The sequence below is a fragment of the Neopsephotus bourkii genome, unplaced genomic scaffold (assembly GCF_033783945.1).
Source record: "Neopsephotus bourkii isolate Nb327-2 ecotype Australia unplaced genomic scaffold, CSIRO-AGI_Nbou_v1 NB_1767, whole genome shotgun sequence".
Taxonomy (NCBI): Eukaryota; Metazoa; Chordata; class Aves; order Psittaciformes; family Psittacidae; genus Neopsephotus; species Neopsephotus bourkii.
This window is the reverse complement of record NW_026902241.1, coordinates 8,559,601-8,579,711: the sequence shown is the minus strand read 5'-3', so window position 1 is coordinate 8,579,711 and position 20,111 is coordinate 8,559,601. Positions and strand designations below refer to the sequence as shown.

At 39.4% G+C, this 20,111-nt stretch overlaps 1 protein-coding gene across 1 annotated transcript; it reads left to right on the top strand.

The window, feature by feature from the left end:
- Positions 1-1,617: 1,617 nt before the first annotated feature.
- SFT2D1 (SFT2 domain containing 1) lies at positions 1,618-19,900 on the top strand. The gene is made up of 8 exons (XM_061378776.1): positions 1,618-1,801; positions 7,528-7,614; positions 10,137-10,219; positions 12,314-12,395; positions 14,734-14,769; positions 15,545-15,603; positions 17,115-17,144; positions 19,182-19,900. The coding sequence occupies exons 1-8, from the start codon at positions 1,739-1,741 to the stop codon at positions 19,219-19,221; spliced, it is 480 nt and encodes a 159-aa protein (XP_061234760.1). The 5' UTR covers positions 1,618-1,738; the 3' UTR covers positions 19,222-19,900.
- The last annotated feature ends 211 nt before the right edge of the window (positions 19,901-20,111 follow it).

Below are 20,111 nucleotides of genomic sequence, written 5' to 3'. Positions count from 1 at the left end.
CAGCTGGGCCTCTCCCTTTATCCTGGCAGCTGTGGGCATGGGACCACTGGGTATGCCAGGTGCCAGCCAGATGACTTTTGCACACACACATGCACACATACTCACCCACCTCTTATTTCCCCTCACCTGTTAAGAGGGTCATGGTCCTGTTGTTACCTTAAACATACTCTCCTCCCTGCTCAGGCCCTGGCAAGGTATAGGCTGTGCTGGCTGGCTTGAGGGATGTCATTTTGCTGGTTTTTGACTACTTTCACACAGCCATGTCTGCAAGTGTTTCTCCTATTCCAAATTTTGGCCTTAACCTAAAGCTTCCTGAGATCTCTGGAATGCTGGTGTCCTCAGGCTGGAAAGGTGTATTTCATGTCAAAGTGTTTCACCTAAAAGCTAGTCTCCAAGGCACATGGGAGATTGTTCCTAAGTGTGTGTATGGAGGAAGCAGAGCGGGAGTTCTTCTCTCACATAAAGGAGAGTGGAAGGCTTCTGTCCTGAAGGGCCTCACTGGGGCTTCACTGCCCTGGCTCTTATCAAGTTTTATTCACACAGCAGCAGGTTTCATAGCCCTTATCACTCATCCTCCCCTCCTGCCCCACCCCACACTGCTGTCTGCTGTCATTGTGCAGCCAAGCAGCAGGCAGGGCACACCCCACCACTGCTGGACCCTTTTCCCTCAGCCTTATTCCCCTGCAAACCACGCAGGCCAGAGCTGTGGTACTTGGCTGAGGGCTGATCACACAGCAGAGCCAAGTGTGAAGATGCAGGACCGGCCCCAAGCGGCAGAGAGGGGCCCTGTCTGAACAGAGGCAGGCCAGGGAGGACTTGTGTGGAGCTCGCTATGAACACCAGCGCAAACAGGCCTGGCCCTCGGTGAGGGTGGCCTGCACACCAGCCACGAGCAAGCCAGGTGCTGTTCCCGCTACAAATGGGTGCGGCAGAAACAGGAGTAGCATTAAGGCACACAGTTCAGTGTAATGCATCTGTTGGAGATGTATCCAGCATGGCTGTGCGTTATCTGTTAACCTCTGCTGCTAGGAGAAGGGGTATGGTGGAGGCTCTCATGCTGCCCTGTGCCTCGGCTGCCTCTCCTCATTCCCAGCAGCACTCCACCCATCATCTGTCTAAGAGAAAGTCTTTCTTTGCTTTAGAAATTTCAAGGGCCTAAGGAAACTGAGAAGCAGTTTAGAAACAAAAACTCCTTAAACTGACCATCGACTGCCAAAGCCACATAGGAAGAGAGATGCCATCTGTACTTAGATGACCAAATGCCAGGCCCACCTGCACCATGCCTGTTTATAATCACGGCGTTACCATTCTGCATCTATGCAACATGCTTTACGCAAATCACGGAGTTACCATTCTGCATCTATGCAACATGCTTTACCCACCACCAGTTCACACGACTGAGCTCATGCAAACAGTATTTCCGAATGTATCGACACGAATCGATTCCGCGGGAAGCGATGAAGTGGGGACGCACCGAAAAAGCCGCTCCTTTTCCCCAGCGGCTCCAGCACAGCGGTGACACCCTACAAAGCCTTCCTGGACAGGCGTCCCCAAAGAGCCGGGGCCGGGACGACCCCACCCCAGCTATGGCTCCACCACCCGCCGCTCCGCCCAAGCACCACCCAAGCGCGCAGGCGTGAAAGCCGCGGGTGCAGATCGCTTCCGGTTGGGCCCTCGGCCCGGCACGGGAAAGTGGTTTGCTGCGGTGCAGCCCGGTGTACCCTGTCTCAGGGGCGGTATGGAGAAGCTTAGGCGGGTGCTGACCGGGCAGGAGGATGAGGAGCAGGGACTGGTGGCGCAGGTACTGACTGGCGAGGACCCGCTTTTCTTTCTCCTTTCCGTACCGGAGGCTTGGAGGCCGCAGAGCTACGGGGAGCTCAGGAGGCTGAGCGGGGCCGTGGCAGGCGGTCGCTGGAGTCTCCTTGGCCCGGGCCCTACCCGTGTCCGCGGCCTCCGGCACCGCCGTGTTCCCCGTACTTCCTTTCCCCGGGCAGGTACAGGCATCTCTCACACACACACATGTACGTTATCCCCGCCATCCCTGGGCGCCGGCCTGCATGCCCGTCGCAATGGGAAGACGGGAGTTTGCTGCCTGCGCCGAAGGATGAAATGTGGGCACCAGGCGCAGAGTTTTGGCAAGTTCTGGGAGACTGGAAAAGTTATTTGGTGTGTTGGTGGTTTGGGATCCTTTGGTTTTATTTTCCCCGTCCTGCTTCGGGATAGCAGAGTGGTGCATACTCTTCCTACGTGGCCTTGGTACTCCATGATCAGTTTAATAATAGGTTTTCTTTCTGTATTGCTTCTCAGTTTCCCTAGGCCCTTGAATTTAAAAGCAAAGAAAGACTTTCCCTAGACATCATTTTATGCATATTGCATTGAAGTTCTCCCCCCCCCCATACTCCCAAGTACAGTTTAACTTTTCCCTCTGCATTGTCTTCCTCATTGTGTGTCTTTGGTTTTTAACTGGATTTAAATACCATACATCCTGACACTTGTGTTGAATCAAAACTGGGTGTACTTGTAGGGAACAATTGGTACCATCAGTTCCCTTTTAGTTGGTGTGGCTGCAGGTCGAACTGCCCCACGTCAAGGAACATCTTGGTACTGCATGGTGGAGGAAGCTGAAACACAAAACAGCCTGTGTCTGAGCCGCAGCGAATAAGCCTCGGTGAGCCAGCACAGTTTCAGTATAGTTGGTGTCTATGGTATAATATTAGTTCTAGTAGCTCGCTACTGACATGCATCACTTGTCTTTGGACTGAGTTGCTGTTGATCTTCAAGGTTTGTGAACTTGAACTCTTTGCCACAGTAAAGCAGTTAAATTGTATCCTCACCTGACTGATTCTGGAAGCTGTGTGGCTGTGTTTAGACCCTTTCGCACCAGAAGTGGCAGCCAGTGTTTGGGAGGGATGCTTTGCCTTCTGATCTTGTATCAAGATTATCAAAACAATACTTGCATTTCTGTTAGTCTTAGTTAAATTCCAAGAGAATTAATTAATCTGCCACCCCCCGGCACATTTCACATGATATGTGTGATACTGACATAGTTCTTCGCTTGACACTGTGATGTTTGTTTTAAGGCAGCAATCAATAGATAAATGGCCAAGTATTTAATGCTTTTATAATTTGACATGCGTATCCTAAAAAGGAGGGAATTAACCTAAGAATGTGTTATTTGGTAAAAGTCAGTAAGGAAAAAAAGTGTGTGCACCTGTGCAGAGGTTACTTTCAGAGGTAAAGTTGTGAAAGAAAATGTAAGGTGATGCATTTTGTATGTAAATTCTTCAAGTGTTTTAGCTGACCTTTCTGGAACTTGGTCATGTGTTTGGATAAAAACAAGGGCCCTCTCTTTGGAAAAGCTGGCAGTTGTGTAATACCCATCAAACTGTTCCTGTTCATACGTATTTCTTCATTCTTCTTGACTTTTGCAGAACCGTTACCATGAAATCTGTAGTAATTCCTGTTAACTAAAGTAGAGGTATATAGTGGGACAGCTGTGTGATGATTCAATGAAATCTTTGTGTACTTTCTAACCTACTCAGATGACCCACTGTTGCTTCTTGCTGCAATTAGATCAGTTATTCTGTTTTGGTTTGGTTTATTTTGGGGTTGTGTGTTTTTTTAAGGAATTAAAGGAATTTGTTACTTAAAAATCAGTAATAGATTATAAATATACCCATGTAATGATGTCAGAGCAGCATTATGTGGTTTAGTTTTATCTACACCGAACAAAAATAAAATCAGTCTGTATCATGCATTGGCTCATTTTATGCTGTAGTTTCATGATAGTTGTCAGTTGACAACTGCTTGAAGCATTTAACAAGATTTTAGCAATGAGGAATAGACCAGATATTTGCATTTCTTACATTTTACTCTGAAGTTTTGATAGAAATACATGTAAGGAAGCCTGTTAGGAAAAAAATGAAAATGTAAGTATCTTCTGAAATATCGCTTAGGAGTTCAATTCTGCAAATGCACTGAACGTTTCTGTCAAATTCATTTTTCTCCATTAACTGCATAGTCTTAAATTTACTATCAAGAAAAGATGCAGTTGTGAACTTCCAGAATGTTTCTCAAAACCTGTAAAAGCAAGTGTTTCTGTGTTTCCTTTTTGTTTGCCCACATGAAAAACTTTTATAAAATCATTAATAATGGGGGGAGGGGGGAAACTAGGTGGATGTTCAAAGCCACCAGAAATGTTTCTGATCAAAGGCAGCCTTACAGATTAACATTCATATGATTTCTTTTGTGTCCATAGCAAGCTATTCAGTAAAGACACTGTCATCTGTCACTTGCAACACATGTATTAGACTATTGCGGGACTGTTCTTGTATTCAGAAAGCCTGCCTACCAGATTCCAGTTTCCACTTAAGTTTTTCTCTTGATTTCTGGATGTCTTGGTCATTTCTGTGATGTAGTATTTCCTTGGGATATCCTGTGATTAGAAAATCTTTGCTTCTTGCCTTAGAGTTTGGCATTAAAAGCTTAGCTGTAGAAAACTAAGGATTTTTTGTTTATTTTTTTATTGCTTAGAAGCAAGCTGATATGCAGTATAGGAAGAAGGGTATGTTTTACAGAAACTCCCTTGCTGCCACTACTGCACAGTTCTCTACACTTATCTTTCCCCAGATACGGAATTTGCACGGCAATTTTTTCAGTCTTCTAAGTAAAAGCTTCTGCTAATGGAAATATCAAATATATTAATGCAAATTCTTTCCATCTGAAACCTAGGACTCGCTGTATGTTTTATGTCAGGCAATAAAAGAATTTCCTAATCACCCTTATGTTGTTTCCTGCTTTTGTTGCATAAGCTGCTTAGACTTCCGAAGTTTTTCTCAGGATTCTGGCTTACAGTCGCAGTATAAAGTGTAACTAAGCTGTTACTTGAGGGTGTCACACAGCCCTCTTACAGAAATTACTGCTCCTGCAGCACATGCGGCAGAATAGGCAGGTGCTGCGTCAGGTTCTCAGCTTTTACAGGTTGTACCCTGACACTTTAGTACAAGCTGAAGTCTGTGGTTTAAGTAGTTGAACTATGTGTCTGTCACTCAGCTTCTGCAACAAGATGCTTCACTACAGATTGAAACACAGCTCAGAAGAGTAACCGATTCCACTGCTTCCATGAAACCTAAAAAGTACGAGGTATCGGGGACTAAGAAAATGCATTACCAGATCTCCAGGGTCAGGATTTCAAACACTGCATTAACTGGGTTCAGCTTGATAATATAAAGGGTGATGGATCAGAGATGGTTGGAGAAACAGCCTTCATTTTAACGCCAATAAGTTTATTTAGTTTTATTATTGCAAAGAATGCTGTGCTGTGGTGCTCTGGCAGTCCTCATTCCACAGCTTATCTTCCTGCAGTTCATGCACCATGTATCATCAATCTAAGTTTTTAGGAATTAAATCCATAAAATGTATTAAAACTAATTCTAAAATAATGTTTTGAATCTTGTGGCATTTTTTGTCTCAAGCGTTTGTGTGCTTCACTTATTTATACTGGTGGTATTTTTTCCACTTAATAACTGTTAGGGATTTACATGAAGATAAAGCTGCTTTAAAATTTATACGCAGAGTGAAATTTATCCATAGTTATTTCAGGAGCACTATCAGATATTAAGGCTAGAAGTAGAATAGCAATAAATGGTAGCAACGTGTCTGATACAGCTGAAGAAATAACTTGCCTTAATCTTTTTCCTGTTTTCTAGGCAATCTGAAATATGTGTACTGGGTATACTTAACAGTATTGTTCCTTCCACACTTCATTTCTGAGCAGGGATGGAAAAGAGTGTTACTCTCCTTTTTTTTCTTTTTCTTTTTTTTTTGGCATGTGTGTGGTTAGTTGCATGAAGAGGTGAAGCGTGATTCAAATGGTTCCCTTCATTAGTTATGTCCTACCAGCTCTTCCTGTAGTTCTTGTGTGTATAGGCATTCAGGAATATGGCTATCAAATATGATTTAAAATGCTAAACTGTCTTTCAGTTACTGTTGTCTGTCTCTTTAATGCATACATAAGGATAAAGAGTTGGACCTAACCAGGTAAGCTGCATCTTCTGACCTACAGGAAGTTCTGTCTTAACAGCTGAACACAGAGAAGGGGAAATAGAATTCAAAATTCAGCTCTGTGTCTGCTCAGACAGCATGCAATTGTAAAATATTATTTTTCGTATCCTGATGCTGTTTCCTAAGTATATATTCAAAGTTTTCAAATTGATTAAATAATGTTAGTATTTTTTTATCAGTAGAAAGTAGCTAAGCTATTTCTTGTTGACATAAATTCAGATACTGATTTGTCACAGTGCATAGATGTGTGCTTGAATGTGGCCCTTTTTTACTATACTAGGTATGGATTCTTCCTTTATACAGATGTGACATCATTCTAAGCAGTAACCAGATTTCATTCATTCACTTACTACTACTACCTGAAAGAGAAATTTCTCAAGGGAACATGAGAAACATCAAGCTTGGTTGGGGAAGCCCTAACTTGTATATTTGGTTAATAACACTTGTTTGAAAATATCTGTAGACTAGATAACAAGTTTGCTTGTGTCATCTGAACAAATAGAAAGGTTAGCTTTTTAAAGGCATCTTGTGTCAGCTGCAGCAGCACTTCACTTAATAGACCAGTTTAGAATAGGAAGTATATTTAATTGTAGTGACCTGGAGTAAGCTGAGTACATTGTCATTGCAGCATGGGTGAAGATGAGCTGAGCGTATCGAACATGTCACTTTTGCTGAAAGGGGCTGTTCTGCCAGCTATGTATCCCTGCATCTCTCCTTACATTAGCCCCACTGCTTTTCTGACACCTTGCAGAGCTAGTTTGGCTCATTAGTCTCGCGAAGGACTAAGTCATCAGCATAGAAGGAACACTATTCTCTTTCCGCTTCATGAGTTGTGTCAGCTAGCTCAGCTCATTCAGAAGCGTTCTGGAGTCACACTGGAGAAGCAGGAAGTAAAATAATCCCTTTCAGCAAATTAACTGTCTGATGATTCAAACTGTGTTAATCTGCCTACACCTTCAACCCTGTAAGGAACAGTAATTGAAGTGGAATCATAACGCCTGTAGTAGATACGTACAATGGATTCTGTCTAGTAACAGAAAAAAGTAGTAATGTCTATAGAAACATACAGTGCTGTACAAATAGGTAACATTCTTCTGCGAGTTGCTAGAAGGTCCTGTTATTCTTCTGCTTTGGTACAACTGTGATCATTTTCAATTGTAATTGTACAGTGAAAGGAAGGTCTGTTTGAAAGTGGAGTAGTATTGCTTCAGTGCCAGTGTGTACCTTCCCAGGTTTAGTCTTGCTTGTTTTGGAAATGTGTTTCCAGAGTGCTAATACAGTTTTTTAATCTGAAATAATTAATATGCAAGCATCTATAAAGCAAGGTAGAATAATTGTTTCTGGCTGAAAAAAATATTTTGTTTGAAATTAAGGACTTCAATAGTAAATTAAAAAATGTCTTTTAGATTGTTCAAAACTGGGTTTGTAATATTTTATTTTTTTTCCCCCTCTCCTCCTGTTAAGGTCCTTGATGCCTCAACACTCAGCACTGGTACTCGAATCAGATGGTTTGCCATATGTTTTGTTGCTGGCATCGTGTGTTCTTTTCTTGTAAGTAAGAGGGCTTTTTCCTTGCACTTTATTACTGTTCTACAGTGGAAGTTCATTCATATTCATACTTTGTATGTGATTCTGTGTTTGTCTTATCTTATATCCTAAATTTTGTATCCATAAATTTAAATGGACATTAATTTTATAATTAGCATGTAGTGGCTGTTCTGTAAATTTATTATTTTGGCCATCTTTCTTCCATTCACAGCAGAGAGCATTCTTATTGTGGTCTGATAAAATTTCTTACTAGAAGGTTTGAACACTGACAACATATGCTGTTCTTTTAGTTAAGATTTGTGAGTGACATACTACAAAAGTTGTCCATTGTGTACCCATCTTATTTTTATTCTCTCCATTAAATGGGAGAAGAAGGGGAAAGCTTGAAAGGTTTTTAAAGTCTGAAGAAAACCACAAGTGTAACCTGTCACACTCACAAATCAATAGGTGGTGACTGTGGTAGCATGTTGACACTGGAAAAACCTGCTGCACTCCTTTTGATCTTACAGTCAGCAAATCATTTGTTCATTCTTGAACTTGTTGTTTTGGCAGGAGGCTTAAGCCTGCAGTTGAGAGTTGAGTTCTATTAACTGATTTGGTCTATCAGAAGTTGACACAGGTAACTTGCAGTACAAAACAGTTAAAACAGTTCTTCATCTGCATGTAAGAGTACCAGAAGCAGGTGAGGTAACACTGGGGAAGTAGGCAGACTGCTGGGTTTGGTTTTCTTTTTTTTTTTTCTCTTTTTTTTTTTTCTTTTTTTTCTTTTTTTTTGGGGGGGGGTGTGGAGGAGGAGGTTGGGTTTTTGTTTTGTTTTTCAGGATGAAGTAGAAAGTTGGTTCCTCTCAAAGCATGACTTTTGGTGTAGGCCAGCCAGCAGTCTTTGACTAGTGTGTGTGGCTGACATTTGCAGGTTTTGTGGAGGCACTCAGGCAGATTGTTTTGACTTTTAATGTGTTTTGGTAATAGGATGGAGAAACTTAATCTAGTTTGTATTAGTTTCTGCGTTTGCCATTACTCAAATGACTGCTGCTGCTCTTCCATTTACCATGAAAAGTTTTTAAACCAAGGATACTTAAGTAGTGACAAGAAGAAGCAATTGTGTAGGAGCAGTCTCTTGATTGAGGCACTCAGTTAGAGATAGCCACTTACTGGATTCTCCTGCAGCTGGAAGCTTCTGATTCTTCATCAGAATTTTTTGGTTTGTTAGGCTTTCTGAGACTCAGAGGTAACCCAGGACAATTTCTGGTCTTACCTATGAGAGGTCTTATTTAAGTGACAGTCAGCTCAATAAAGAAACTGTAGAGTGGTATTCTTCATATTGATATCTGTGCTAAGTACAGTGACACAGACACTGGCCAGGGGCAAATTCTAGGAAGGGAGCTCAAGACTGGGTTAAAAGATCCTTTTTTAAGGTAACTTAAGTGTTATTTGGTTGACTCCTTCCCCACTCAGTTTTTTTTTTTTCTCAAGTTGTATTTAACCAGTATAATCACAGATTTTAGTACATGCTGTGTCTGTGCTTTAGCACCAATTTTTGGATAGTTAACATCACTCTTTTTGCTGCTGTTCTTTTAATGTTTAATCTTTGTGCCTATTCTACGTCATGTCATGTGAAACTATGAAGCCACAGATAAAAGGCTTTAGGATCTTGGTTTCCTCCAGTTTCCTTGAGTCATTCAGAGCTTGATAGGAGTCAAAACTCTGAATAGTGTGCTTGTGGACCTCGTGTTTTGGGGAGTTCAGAGACAGCTCCCTAGCTAAGCTTTGTCATGTGAAACTGAGAGCTGGAAACTCCACCTTCCTCTGGTTCAGATTATGGATCTTTTGGTGTATTTATTATGTTCTGGGCTGACCAAAATTGCAGTTGGTATTTTTTCTTTAGTCTTTGCAAAGTGCCCATAGGGTTTCCTTGTAGAATATAATTGAACCTTTTTTTTTTTTTGCAGTTTTTCATGGTTGCTTGTACCTGTGGTGTCTGTGTGAGCAGACACCACAGATTCCCACTGAAATTGCAATTGGGTACAATATAGTTTTCCCTGATCATCATAGGGACTGCAGTTAGCAGAAGGCTTTGGATTTTTTTGTGCTTTGAAAAATAAGATGTCTGCAGGTAAGAGTTCTAAAAGCCTCAGTTTGAATCTAGACTGAGAGTTCAGGTTGTTGATTGGAGGAGAAGCATGGTGGATATAGTGTGGTTTTATGATACTTTATCCTTTGTGTGCAGAGGTGTATGATGTATAGTTGGGCATTGTAACAAATTTATGTGCCATAAATATAAACAGTACAAATAAATGTTAAACAATAAAAATAAACATGGCCTAGTTGTAAAGAACATTGTGAAATCTAGTAAACCAACACATTGTTTTGCCACTAGGTGTCAACAGAAGTATGCTAAATATCGACTGCAGTAGTCCACTGGTATATGTCAGAATGACACTCTTCATAGTCTGAAAATATATTTATATACTATAAAATCTAAATAAATTAATTTAACTGTTTAAACATACAAATATCTTTTCTAGGGAACAGCATTGCTATGGCTCCCAAAGGGGATCAAACTTTTTGCCGTATTTTACACCCTGGGAAACATTGCTGCATTAGCCAGGTATGATTTCTTAATTATTGTTATTAGAAAAGTACCCTCCTTTTCATCTATGCTTCCATTTGCTTTCACTCTAAAATGGTGTCTGTTGGCTATGAACAAGTTTGTTTTCATATTGAAACGTTAATAACAAAATCTTGGTTATCTTACAGTTTTAAGATAATCATAATTAGTGACTATCAGGTATCCTGATATGCTGGCTGAATGTACATGACAGTGAAGACCTTCTGCCAGTTACAGAGGTACCTCAGTTTCAGGGGCAAACTGGTAGAATGCCCACTGCCTGAATGCTTTGTTAGTGGAAGGACCTTTTTGCTTTTAACAGAGAGATCATCCTGGTTTTAGGAAAACTCATTGAAGATGAAAAAGTTCCGGTAATCCTGACTGTAAGGCCTGGCACAGACCAAAAATCATTTGCAGTGTGTTTTTAAACTCTGTGGTTGGATCTATGCAGTGTATCCCACAGCATTTAGTCTTAAAAGGTTTGCAAAAGGGACCTCCTAGGATCTGAAGCTCTTCTTTCACTGTTTGAAAAACATGTAAGAAACAACTTAATGTCAATAACGCATTTTCAGTTTCTGTTTGAACTTCTCTTACTGTTACAGCGTAGTTGAAGCATGGTCATGGGACTCAAAACGGATGGAGTCTGGTTCTTGACTTTAATGGACTGTTATTTCAGTCAAGTCAGTTTCTTGAGTCAAAGCGTTGTTGACCTGTTAAAAATCAGGCAATGTGACATTAACATTTGAGAAATGTGGTGGTGTACTGCTTTTCCTCAACAAATGTTTTGGGGGACAGAAATGTTTCTACTGGTATCGAGTCTCATTTGTGTAGATATTTCATCTCATACTAAAACAAGACACTAGGTAACTAATTTTTTATCCTAGTTCTTCAGGTTTGTTTGTGCTTTTTTGGTCTTAATTTAATTTTGTGGCCGGCGGATAGGATTAAAAAGTACTGAGTAAAAGTTCATTTGGATTGCAGTGAATTTAGGGCTTTTTTTCTATTGGGAGAACTTCTTGCACTTAACATGGACTTTTGAAGTCTATCTACACAACCTCAAGAAGGAAAAAAGGGTGAAGAGAAGGTGATATATGCATGAAGTTGCTGTTTGGGAGCGTCTGGGTGTAGAATCATAGAATAGTTAGGGTTGGAAAGGACCTTAAGATCATCAAGTTCCAACCCCCCTGCCATGGGCAGGGACACCTCTCTCTAAACCATATCACCTAAGGCCTTGTCCAACCTGGACTTGAACACTGCCAGGGATAGAGCATTCACAACCTCCTTGGGCAACCTATTCCAGTGCCTCACCACCCTAACAGGAAGGAATTTCCTCCTTATATTCAATCTAAACTTCCCCTGTTTCAGTTTTAACCCATTACCCCTTGTCCTAGAAGATCATGGGTTTCAGCTTGGAAAATTTTTGGATTTTCTACAAACAATGGCTTCAGTGACAGGGAAGGAAGAGACTCATCTCAGAATATTTGAAGCCAAATAATTCATGTTAGGGTTGTGAATTATTAGTTCACATTGCATATCTTTGCATGAACAGGTACAGCATACTGTTGCTGATGGTTTTTATTCTCCCTTCAAGTTAACTGCAGAGTAGAAGAAAGCACATGGACTTAATACAGACTACTGAACCTTTCTTTTCTTGTTTTGTGCTCGGTGAATTTGGGCAGAGTTAGAACTCTTGTGATCTTGATTGTAGCTACTTGCACACTGCCTGGGTAAGAAGTTTATTGTTGAACGGAAATCTCCTACAGAAGTTCAGTCTTTGTATTCATTGTGTTCTTTTGACAAATCAGTTCTTAAAGCAGCCTCAATATGAAATTCTCTAGCCTTCACTTGATAATCATCTGCTATAAGTGGTAATGATTTGGAAAGAATTTCATTACCAAGGGTGACTCTATCCCTAAGCTGTTTCCAGGACTAAATTAATGCAATATTTCACCTTTCATTATAGTGGATCAGGTTCTAAATATTGAAACGCCTTTTTAAAACCTTTGTAGTCATCTGACTATTGGAAAACTCATCACGTTTTGTCTCTTTATTTGGAAGTATTTACCATTTGTTTTGTTTTTCCCCTCCCATTAGTACGTGTTTCCTGATGGGGCCACTGAAGCAGTTGAAAGCAATGTTTGAGCCCAAGAGATTAATAGCTACAGTTGTGATGCTGGTAAATATACTGTCCTTATTTCCTTTTGCTAAAAAGTTTTCCTTTGGCCTCAAAGCTAAATCTGAGGTTTTACTAAAGGGAGGTGAGTTCTCAGTTCACCTTTTCTTCATGTTGAGTAATAACAGTCGAGCTGATCAGCTCTGTGTATCATACAGATTATCTGACTCCTTTCTATAAGCTTGTGGTTTTGTTGCTTATGATTTTTTTCTTAATCATGTGAAACAAAATGTTCTTTACTAAATATTTCGTACTAATACTAACCTTAGGTTGATTATTTGTAATTTACTTTCTAAAACAATGTCTTTGAGAACAAGGCTCGAGAGGGACTTTTCCACTACCGTGACAAGTCAGTGGTCTCTTAAGTCCAGCTTGACAGTTGTTTGTTGACTGCCGCTCTGTTTCTGTAGCTTAGTGGTTCAGCACTAAGAGAAGATTAATTTTTCTCCCCAAAGTCCAGGAAGCCACATGTTCACCTTCATGGTTTTCTATTGTGAGGTCCTTGGCTTCTTTACTATGACCATCATTCCTCCTTCCACGAGGATGGAAAAAACAACTCCATCCACAATCACAGAATCCCTATTCCAGAACTCTAGGCAGTTAAAAAACAAGTTCCTGTCCTTGCTGCTTCTCTGTTTTGTATTTAGTTTCTCTTGTTCCTCCTGATTTGTTTCAGCTTTTATTTTTGAAATGTAGTTGGCTGTCCTCCCTATCCTGTAACTTTCTTTTCAAGTTGATTATAGCTGATACGGATAAGAAACCCTTCATGAATTCTTTCTGGATGGCTGTCGTATGGGCTGTATATTCTTTCTTACACACCCCTGTGTGAAAAAAACAGAACTTGTAATCTCATTTGAGCACCTTACAGTTTTTGGAGAAGTGATTTGATCCCTGCTTAGGCTCTGAGCTTCGTTAAAGTGACTTTTTGCCATCTGTTCCAAATCATACAAAGTTAAAAGTCCTAGGGAAGTTACGTCTTTGGTAAAAATGTTCGAGAACACCTCCGATTACCTAGAGTCTGTGCTGAGCATGAATTCTCCAACACTTTACAGCTGAGGTTTTTTTCTGGTCAAGCTGATGGCCTAAGCCAGACAGTAAAACAGCCAGCACAAAAATTATTTGCTCTGATGGTCCTGTCATCTGTTGTGCTTAGACATAGTAAAGAAAGTAACAAAGACAAATAAGTAACCTGATTTGAAGGCTGTAGGAACAAGTTGTATCAGGTAAATGGAGAGACAACAGAGTAGTAAAAACATCACAGACCTACCTTCCTGTGCAGAGAAGCTACCAGGAAGGTTAGGAAGAGACAGAATTGAATGTCTTTTCTAATAGGGAACAAGAACATTGGATGTGAGTTAAGCCATTAGGATGGAAAATTTCAGTAATACAGAGGAGAACTGGAAAACTAGTTTAGGAAACTTTTTATCCCCATCCTAACACAAAGTTAGAATTGCACGCAACTCAGGAGTCACAAATCTGTTTGGAAAATTTCAAGAGAGATTGCTGTTTTTATTTCTTACAGTGAAAGACCAACAGATTTTTTCAGTGAAAATTAATTGAGAGTTTCATTCTGTTTTCTACTATGTGTGATGACAAATGGAGGGAATTGGGTTAGGTTTAGTGGAAAAGTTAAAAGTGATGGTTAAGCTCACACAAATAGTGTGATTAATTTGGCATAGTAAACCATATTGTAATGGTTCATCAGAGGCATATAAGAAGATTGAATATAGCTTCATGTGAGCTTTTTCACTGTGTTTGAGGCAGCTGCTCCCTGGTGGGCTCCTCATTACTGCCAGAAGATGAAAAAACACTGGCAGAAGAAGCAGAGCCTGTGTTTGCCAAATACTGTAATTGTGAATGGCTGTTTTTAATAATGGGTTGTTCACAGTGATGCACATACGTTTCTTGTCACATTTTGATGTTATGAATACTAGATCCAAAATGATAGTGTATACTGAAATAATAGAATAGCTGTTCCCAAACTACTTGGTTGCTTTCAGTAAAGCTTTATAAGCTAAGCCCACCTCTTAATAGAGCTAACACATAAGTCTACACAGACCTGGTTATAGATCTCCTGGTTGTTGAAGTCAATTCCTGCCTCCTCTTTCTTCTAAGACTTGCCCCATTCCCTTCTAGCCAGGGAGCACAGCATGCTCTGCTTTGGAAAATACCACTTTACATGGAGTTCAGCATACAGTCACTGTGTGACAGCCTTTGGCTTTGATTGTTTCATGAGTCAACTTTGAAAATGCTAATTACCCACTGAAAACACGCACATCGTTACTGTATTTGCTTTATTGTGTATTTGAGTATTCATTTTTTCTCTCTTATCTCCCCTCAGCTTTGTCTAATACTGACCCTCTGTGCTGTATTCTGGGTAAGTTAGAATACTTTGTTCCTCTAAAGAGCAATCTAGCTTGCTTAGTTTATTAACTGTGTTATGGCTTTAACATGTAGTTCAGTTGTAGAGGAAAGATGAGCTTGTATATGTGTGTTAACTTCTATTTTCAGCTGTAGTTGAGTTTAAGTGGAGTGATAAGCCTGCTGACTACAAAGCAGATGCAGCCTTCCCACCCACATGTGGTGAAGCTGAGAATACAAAATCTATGGATCAGGTTCAGTCTGCAGACCTCTGGAATAAGAACTAGGAAAAGCAAGTTAAAATATGCTTTCGTCTTGATGCTTAGTGATGTATTTAGATCAGAGAATATCGGAGAGTATTTAGTGGTCTTTAGGAACCATGGATACAGAATATTAAACTGATAAAGGAAGAGAGACAGAAGAAATACCTTCAGGCATCTTGATGGAAAAACTGGCTGTAGTTGCATGCCACAGAAGTAAATATGTAGCTGAAGTGAACTTCCCTATTTGCAGAAGAACAGTATCATGAATGAACATGAAAATGTTAGTGTTGATGCTGTTAAGTGTTTTCCAAGCTAGAGAAGGTTCTCATATTATGATGCTAATGGAGTAATGGTTAAAATGACTAGAAGGTTGTTAGAGTGGAAAGGACTAGCAAATTAAGTTAGACAAGGAAATCTAGGCATTGTCAGTTAATTACATTTTTGACTGAACAGACTGTTCCAGTTGTTCACAGGTATAGACTGATACAAAATGAACTTACCTGCAATATTTGCATTGTTTTTACTTAGTGGAACAAAAAAGGTCTGGCAATGTTATTCTGCATATTGCAGTTCTTGGCAATGACCTGGTAAGATTTTTAACATTAATTTTCTTTTCTCTGCCCCTACACCCGCATGGTTATAAACCTATATATATATCCATTTTGCATAACATAAGTGTGCCCAAATGCTAGCCTCAATCTGTTTTTCTAAGCTAGATTGTATAACTTCAGCAAAATCAATATGCAGTCGTCTTGCAAAAATGGTATTTTTAAATATATTCTGCAATGTGTGAGCTTATTTGAAGCATTATAAAAGGAATATATATGCAAAAAAATTCTCATGCCTTTTCTCTGTTGTGAAAGTAACTAACTGTATATTAACATTCCCTGCTTCTGATGATCTGCCTCTTCTTAAAGTTCTAACTAATTCTTCATTTTTGGAAGTAGAACAAACTAAATAACGTTTTTATATGGTGTGTCCTGCCCCAAGAATATGAAGTGGCACTGAGCAGAGATTGGGTGGACATGAAAGCGTAAATTAGCGCAGTACTGTGATCACCACCCAGATGTGCTCAAGGAGCAGGCTTGGGAATGTCTGAGCACAGTTAGGTTAATGCTTGGAAGCTTGGCAGAAGTTTTTGAAGTTACTGCTTTCTCCATGGAGATACAAGTGAACGTATTTGGTTTCCTCGTCCCAGGTGAATTATGTGGTACTTATGCATTCCAAGATGACCACAGTTCTTGTTTGAACTTGCCCTGAATACACAGTGGCTGTACTGAACGTGGATCTGAGGACAAATAACCACTTGTTCAGGATAGGAATTGTTGGGCATCATGCTGGGCCCAGGTCAATGCTTAATACTGGATAGAGGGAAGACTGCTAACTCAAACTACATTTTACATGTTTACATGTCTACATTTTTCATGTTTACGGCTTCGCATTTGCGAGGTGTCCTAGAGCTTAATCAGGCTGGGCATGAGAACAAAACATTAGCTTGGAGGCTTGTAAGAATCAGGTTTTAGAGGATAATGGAATTATCAGCTATTTGAGTGTCACAATTACAGCATGTATCTGTAGCTGTAATTATTCATATTACAGCATATATCTGTATTTAGAGTTATGTAAATAACACAATAAGATTTATATTTGCATAGTAATTTATATTGTCTTTTAATCTGGAAAAAGTTGTCTCTGTCAGCCTGAAGAATATTGTTTTCCCAGAATTTCCAGTCCTTTTGAATCTGGTCATAGTAAATCTGCTTTTTGAAGTTTATGTACAATAGAAATTATGAATTATATTAAAAAAAAAAAAGTAAACCAGAAAATCCTCTGCAGTACATTTAGTTCTTGTCCAAATGTGTCATCTTTTCTCAGGTAAGCATTACATTGAGTATATAGCCTTGTTTAAGGTTTTGTTACAACAGGTTGCTTTTGTTGGTAGGGCGGGTTGGAACTAGATGATCTTTAAGGTTCCTTCCAGCTCAAGCCATTCTGTGATTCTATTAATGCTGGACTACAGTGAAATAACTGTGTTATAGGAGAGGCACGAATACTCTTGTCAAATACACTTTTTTCCTTTCTTTTTTTTTTCCCCCAGGTATAGTCTGTCGTATATTCCTTTTGCAAGGTGAGTCTGCATGATAAAGCTAGTGGGGGGGGAAAAGTCCTTCAATTCAGCATGTGAAAAAACATAACCTCCTCCCTTTCCTTTTTAGAAAATGACAAAGCTGAACTCAAAGTAATGCTTGGTATAAGCTTTAAATACAAGCAAAGGGCACAGGAATTCTCTTTGTTAAATTTCATTCTAGCTTTCATCACTGAAAATGAGGCACTTTTTTTTCCACATTCTCCGGTGATTTAGAAATACATTGATACAATAGTGACTTTTCCAGTACTAAAATTAAAAGACAGCGTATGGATCTAAGGTCTTAGTTAAAGCATACAAGCAAGCATAGTTTCAGATGTTAAGTCTACTTCTGAATTCCTCCATCATTCTTAGGAGAGGCAAAGCAACCCCGTTAATTTTCATTTTGGGAAGCTTCTCTGTCTCTTAACTCTTGTGTATACAAAAAGGGAATGAGAGCCCAACACACAGTGAAACCACTTGCAAGTAAACAAATGTAAGAATCATATTTTTAATATGATGTTTCATGTGAAATGCAGGTTGGTCTCTTGGCAGTGTGTTTGTAAAAAAAATTAAGTGCTTCCATGTCTGTATACTATTTGGTGAGGCTTTCTGTAGTAGAAGTGAGGGGTGGGAAAGAACAAAGTATTGTCTATCCCTTTCATCTTCCTGTAGTGTTTTTGTAACTTTGCTGAAAAATCTGTACTACATACTGTTTTTTAAGCTTCAGTTGATCTAGGGAGGATTAAGCCATATATATATATATGTATGTATATACACACTGTTTTAAAGACAGTAATTGACAATTACAATGGATTGAATGTGCTAATTGAACTCAGGCTTCAAATTGACATCTTGCTATTTCTGACATTCCAAGCTACCCCAATCAAAAGTGATATTCTGAATTCTCATAGTTCCTTTGGCCATATGACAGTCCCACTGGGCTTCTCTTCCCTATCAACAGTACTTTAAGTTCTGGGCAGAAAAACATTAGGTTATACATATCACTTAATATCTTTGGTTTTATTTGTCTATTAGATTTTATGATCCAAAAACCTGAATTTTACACAGGCTGCTTTTAGTAGTACAGTGATTTCTTCAGGGATTAAGTTACTTGCGTATGTGGAATGCTATCATAAATTTCTTGTATAGGCTGCTTTCTTATGGAAATGGTGATCTAAACCATGTTAAGTGCCAGAGAACAGTATTACGTGGGGGTTTTTTCCAACAAAATTATTATTACTTGATTTAACTCTGTTAATGGTTTACCCTTTACAGTTTACTTGGTCATGGGTTGTTTCTTGCTGGCATGGCAAAAAAATCCCTAAACAAACAACAACAAAAACCATACATACTGTGACTTAAGAAGTCATGATAGGATTTGTCTTCATTTTTCAAATTTACTAACAAGAGAATACAAATTCCACTCCTTAAGCTGATACATTTTTGAGAAAATGAAAAATAAAGGAGTCTGGAGTGAATGATCTCAGTAGTCACAAGACTATTTATTGTTGGTTAAAGAAGTGGACCCCTTCAGATCTTTCAAGTCTGAAGGTTGAGTCAGCTCTCTGCCCTGCACTGTTGGTACATGCACTTCAAACCCTCCAGTCTGTGTTTTGATTCTTCCTGCAAGATGATGGTCTAACTTCCATGTGGCCTATACTCAGAGCGCACCTGTGCTTTGCTGCTTGTCTGGATTTGGCACACTCCTCAGCCGTGCATTTGCTGGTCAGCCTTTCCAAATCGGGCTTTGACCTCTGTGAATCCCTCAGGTGTGCTGCAGAACGATTTTGAACACTGCATTTTAGCACGTGTCTGATTGCAAACAGTGTGGAAGGCTTAGACAATATAGGCAGACCTAAGCTTCAGAGTGGGCTGTAGCTGGTGCTGTAGATGTACTCAACGTAATGATGGTTGTAAAGATCCTGCATTTGATAAACTATTGATTTTTGTTCCTATAGTATTTTTAAACATGCAGTAGTTGATATATATATATATACGAAAAGAAAAAATAACTGACTTTTTTTTTTCTTTTTAAAGGGATGCTGTGATTAAATGCTTCTCATCCTGCCTAGCTTAAATTAAAAACAGAAACCACTGTCCACTTTAAAAGGCAACTTTTATTCCTCTGTGAACTTTGCTCTGAAAACTCTACTTTTCTATTCATGAAATGCCCAGTAAGAATTTAGTATGTTCCTTGCCTTCTGCATTTGGGGGATTAAATATTTTTTACTGGAAAGAGTTTAAAAATAAACTGGGCAAACTGTTTGTGTTTACCCTGAAGCTTTTAGGATCTATTTTTATTTTTTTTTTAACAGAATGACACATTTTAAATACTTCGTGCAGAATAGTCTTAAAGCTACCCTGCATCCAGTAACAGTTTATTCCCCAGTGGAGGCAAGCTGCTAAGATCCGGGCAGTATGCATAAAGATTTCATTTTCAGTTCTGTCTAAACTTTGCAGTGTACCATTTATGTTTGTATACTGTTAATTGTGTGCTTTTCCAAAGATGGAGTTTTATAAATGTTGTAAAGACTTTGTAAGTTATAATTAACTGCTTCTTTGAAATGTCTGTACACGTGCCTTATGGAAAAAGCTTAATGAGAGTATGTGATAGGTCTGTTTAAGGCTTGTTGGATTTTATTAAAAGCTGTCTTATAAATGATGGGTTTTTACTTTCATACCTAAATACTGTTTGCTAAAAGAACTTATCACTAATGTATAAATGAAATTTGTGAAATAAATTAGTTTTGAAGGTGCCTAAACTGTTTATTTAGGAATCCACTATAAAGGGCTGAAAATTAAATATGAAAGTATAAAAAGTAGGATATGTATATGAGTACATACAAAGTTGGTTATTAGATTTGTGGAAACAATCCTTCCTGCTGGTGACAGGGAACTCAGGCATTCTGGGCACTGTAGCAGGCTCTTGGGCCTATTAGTGTACTGTGCGGTGGGGTGGTAGACAGC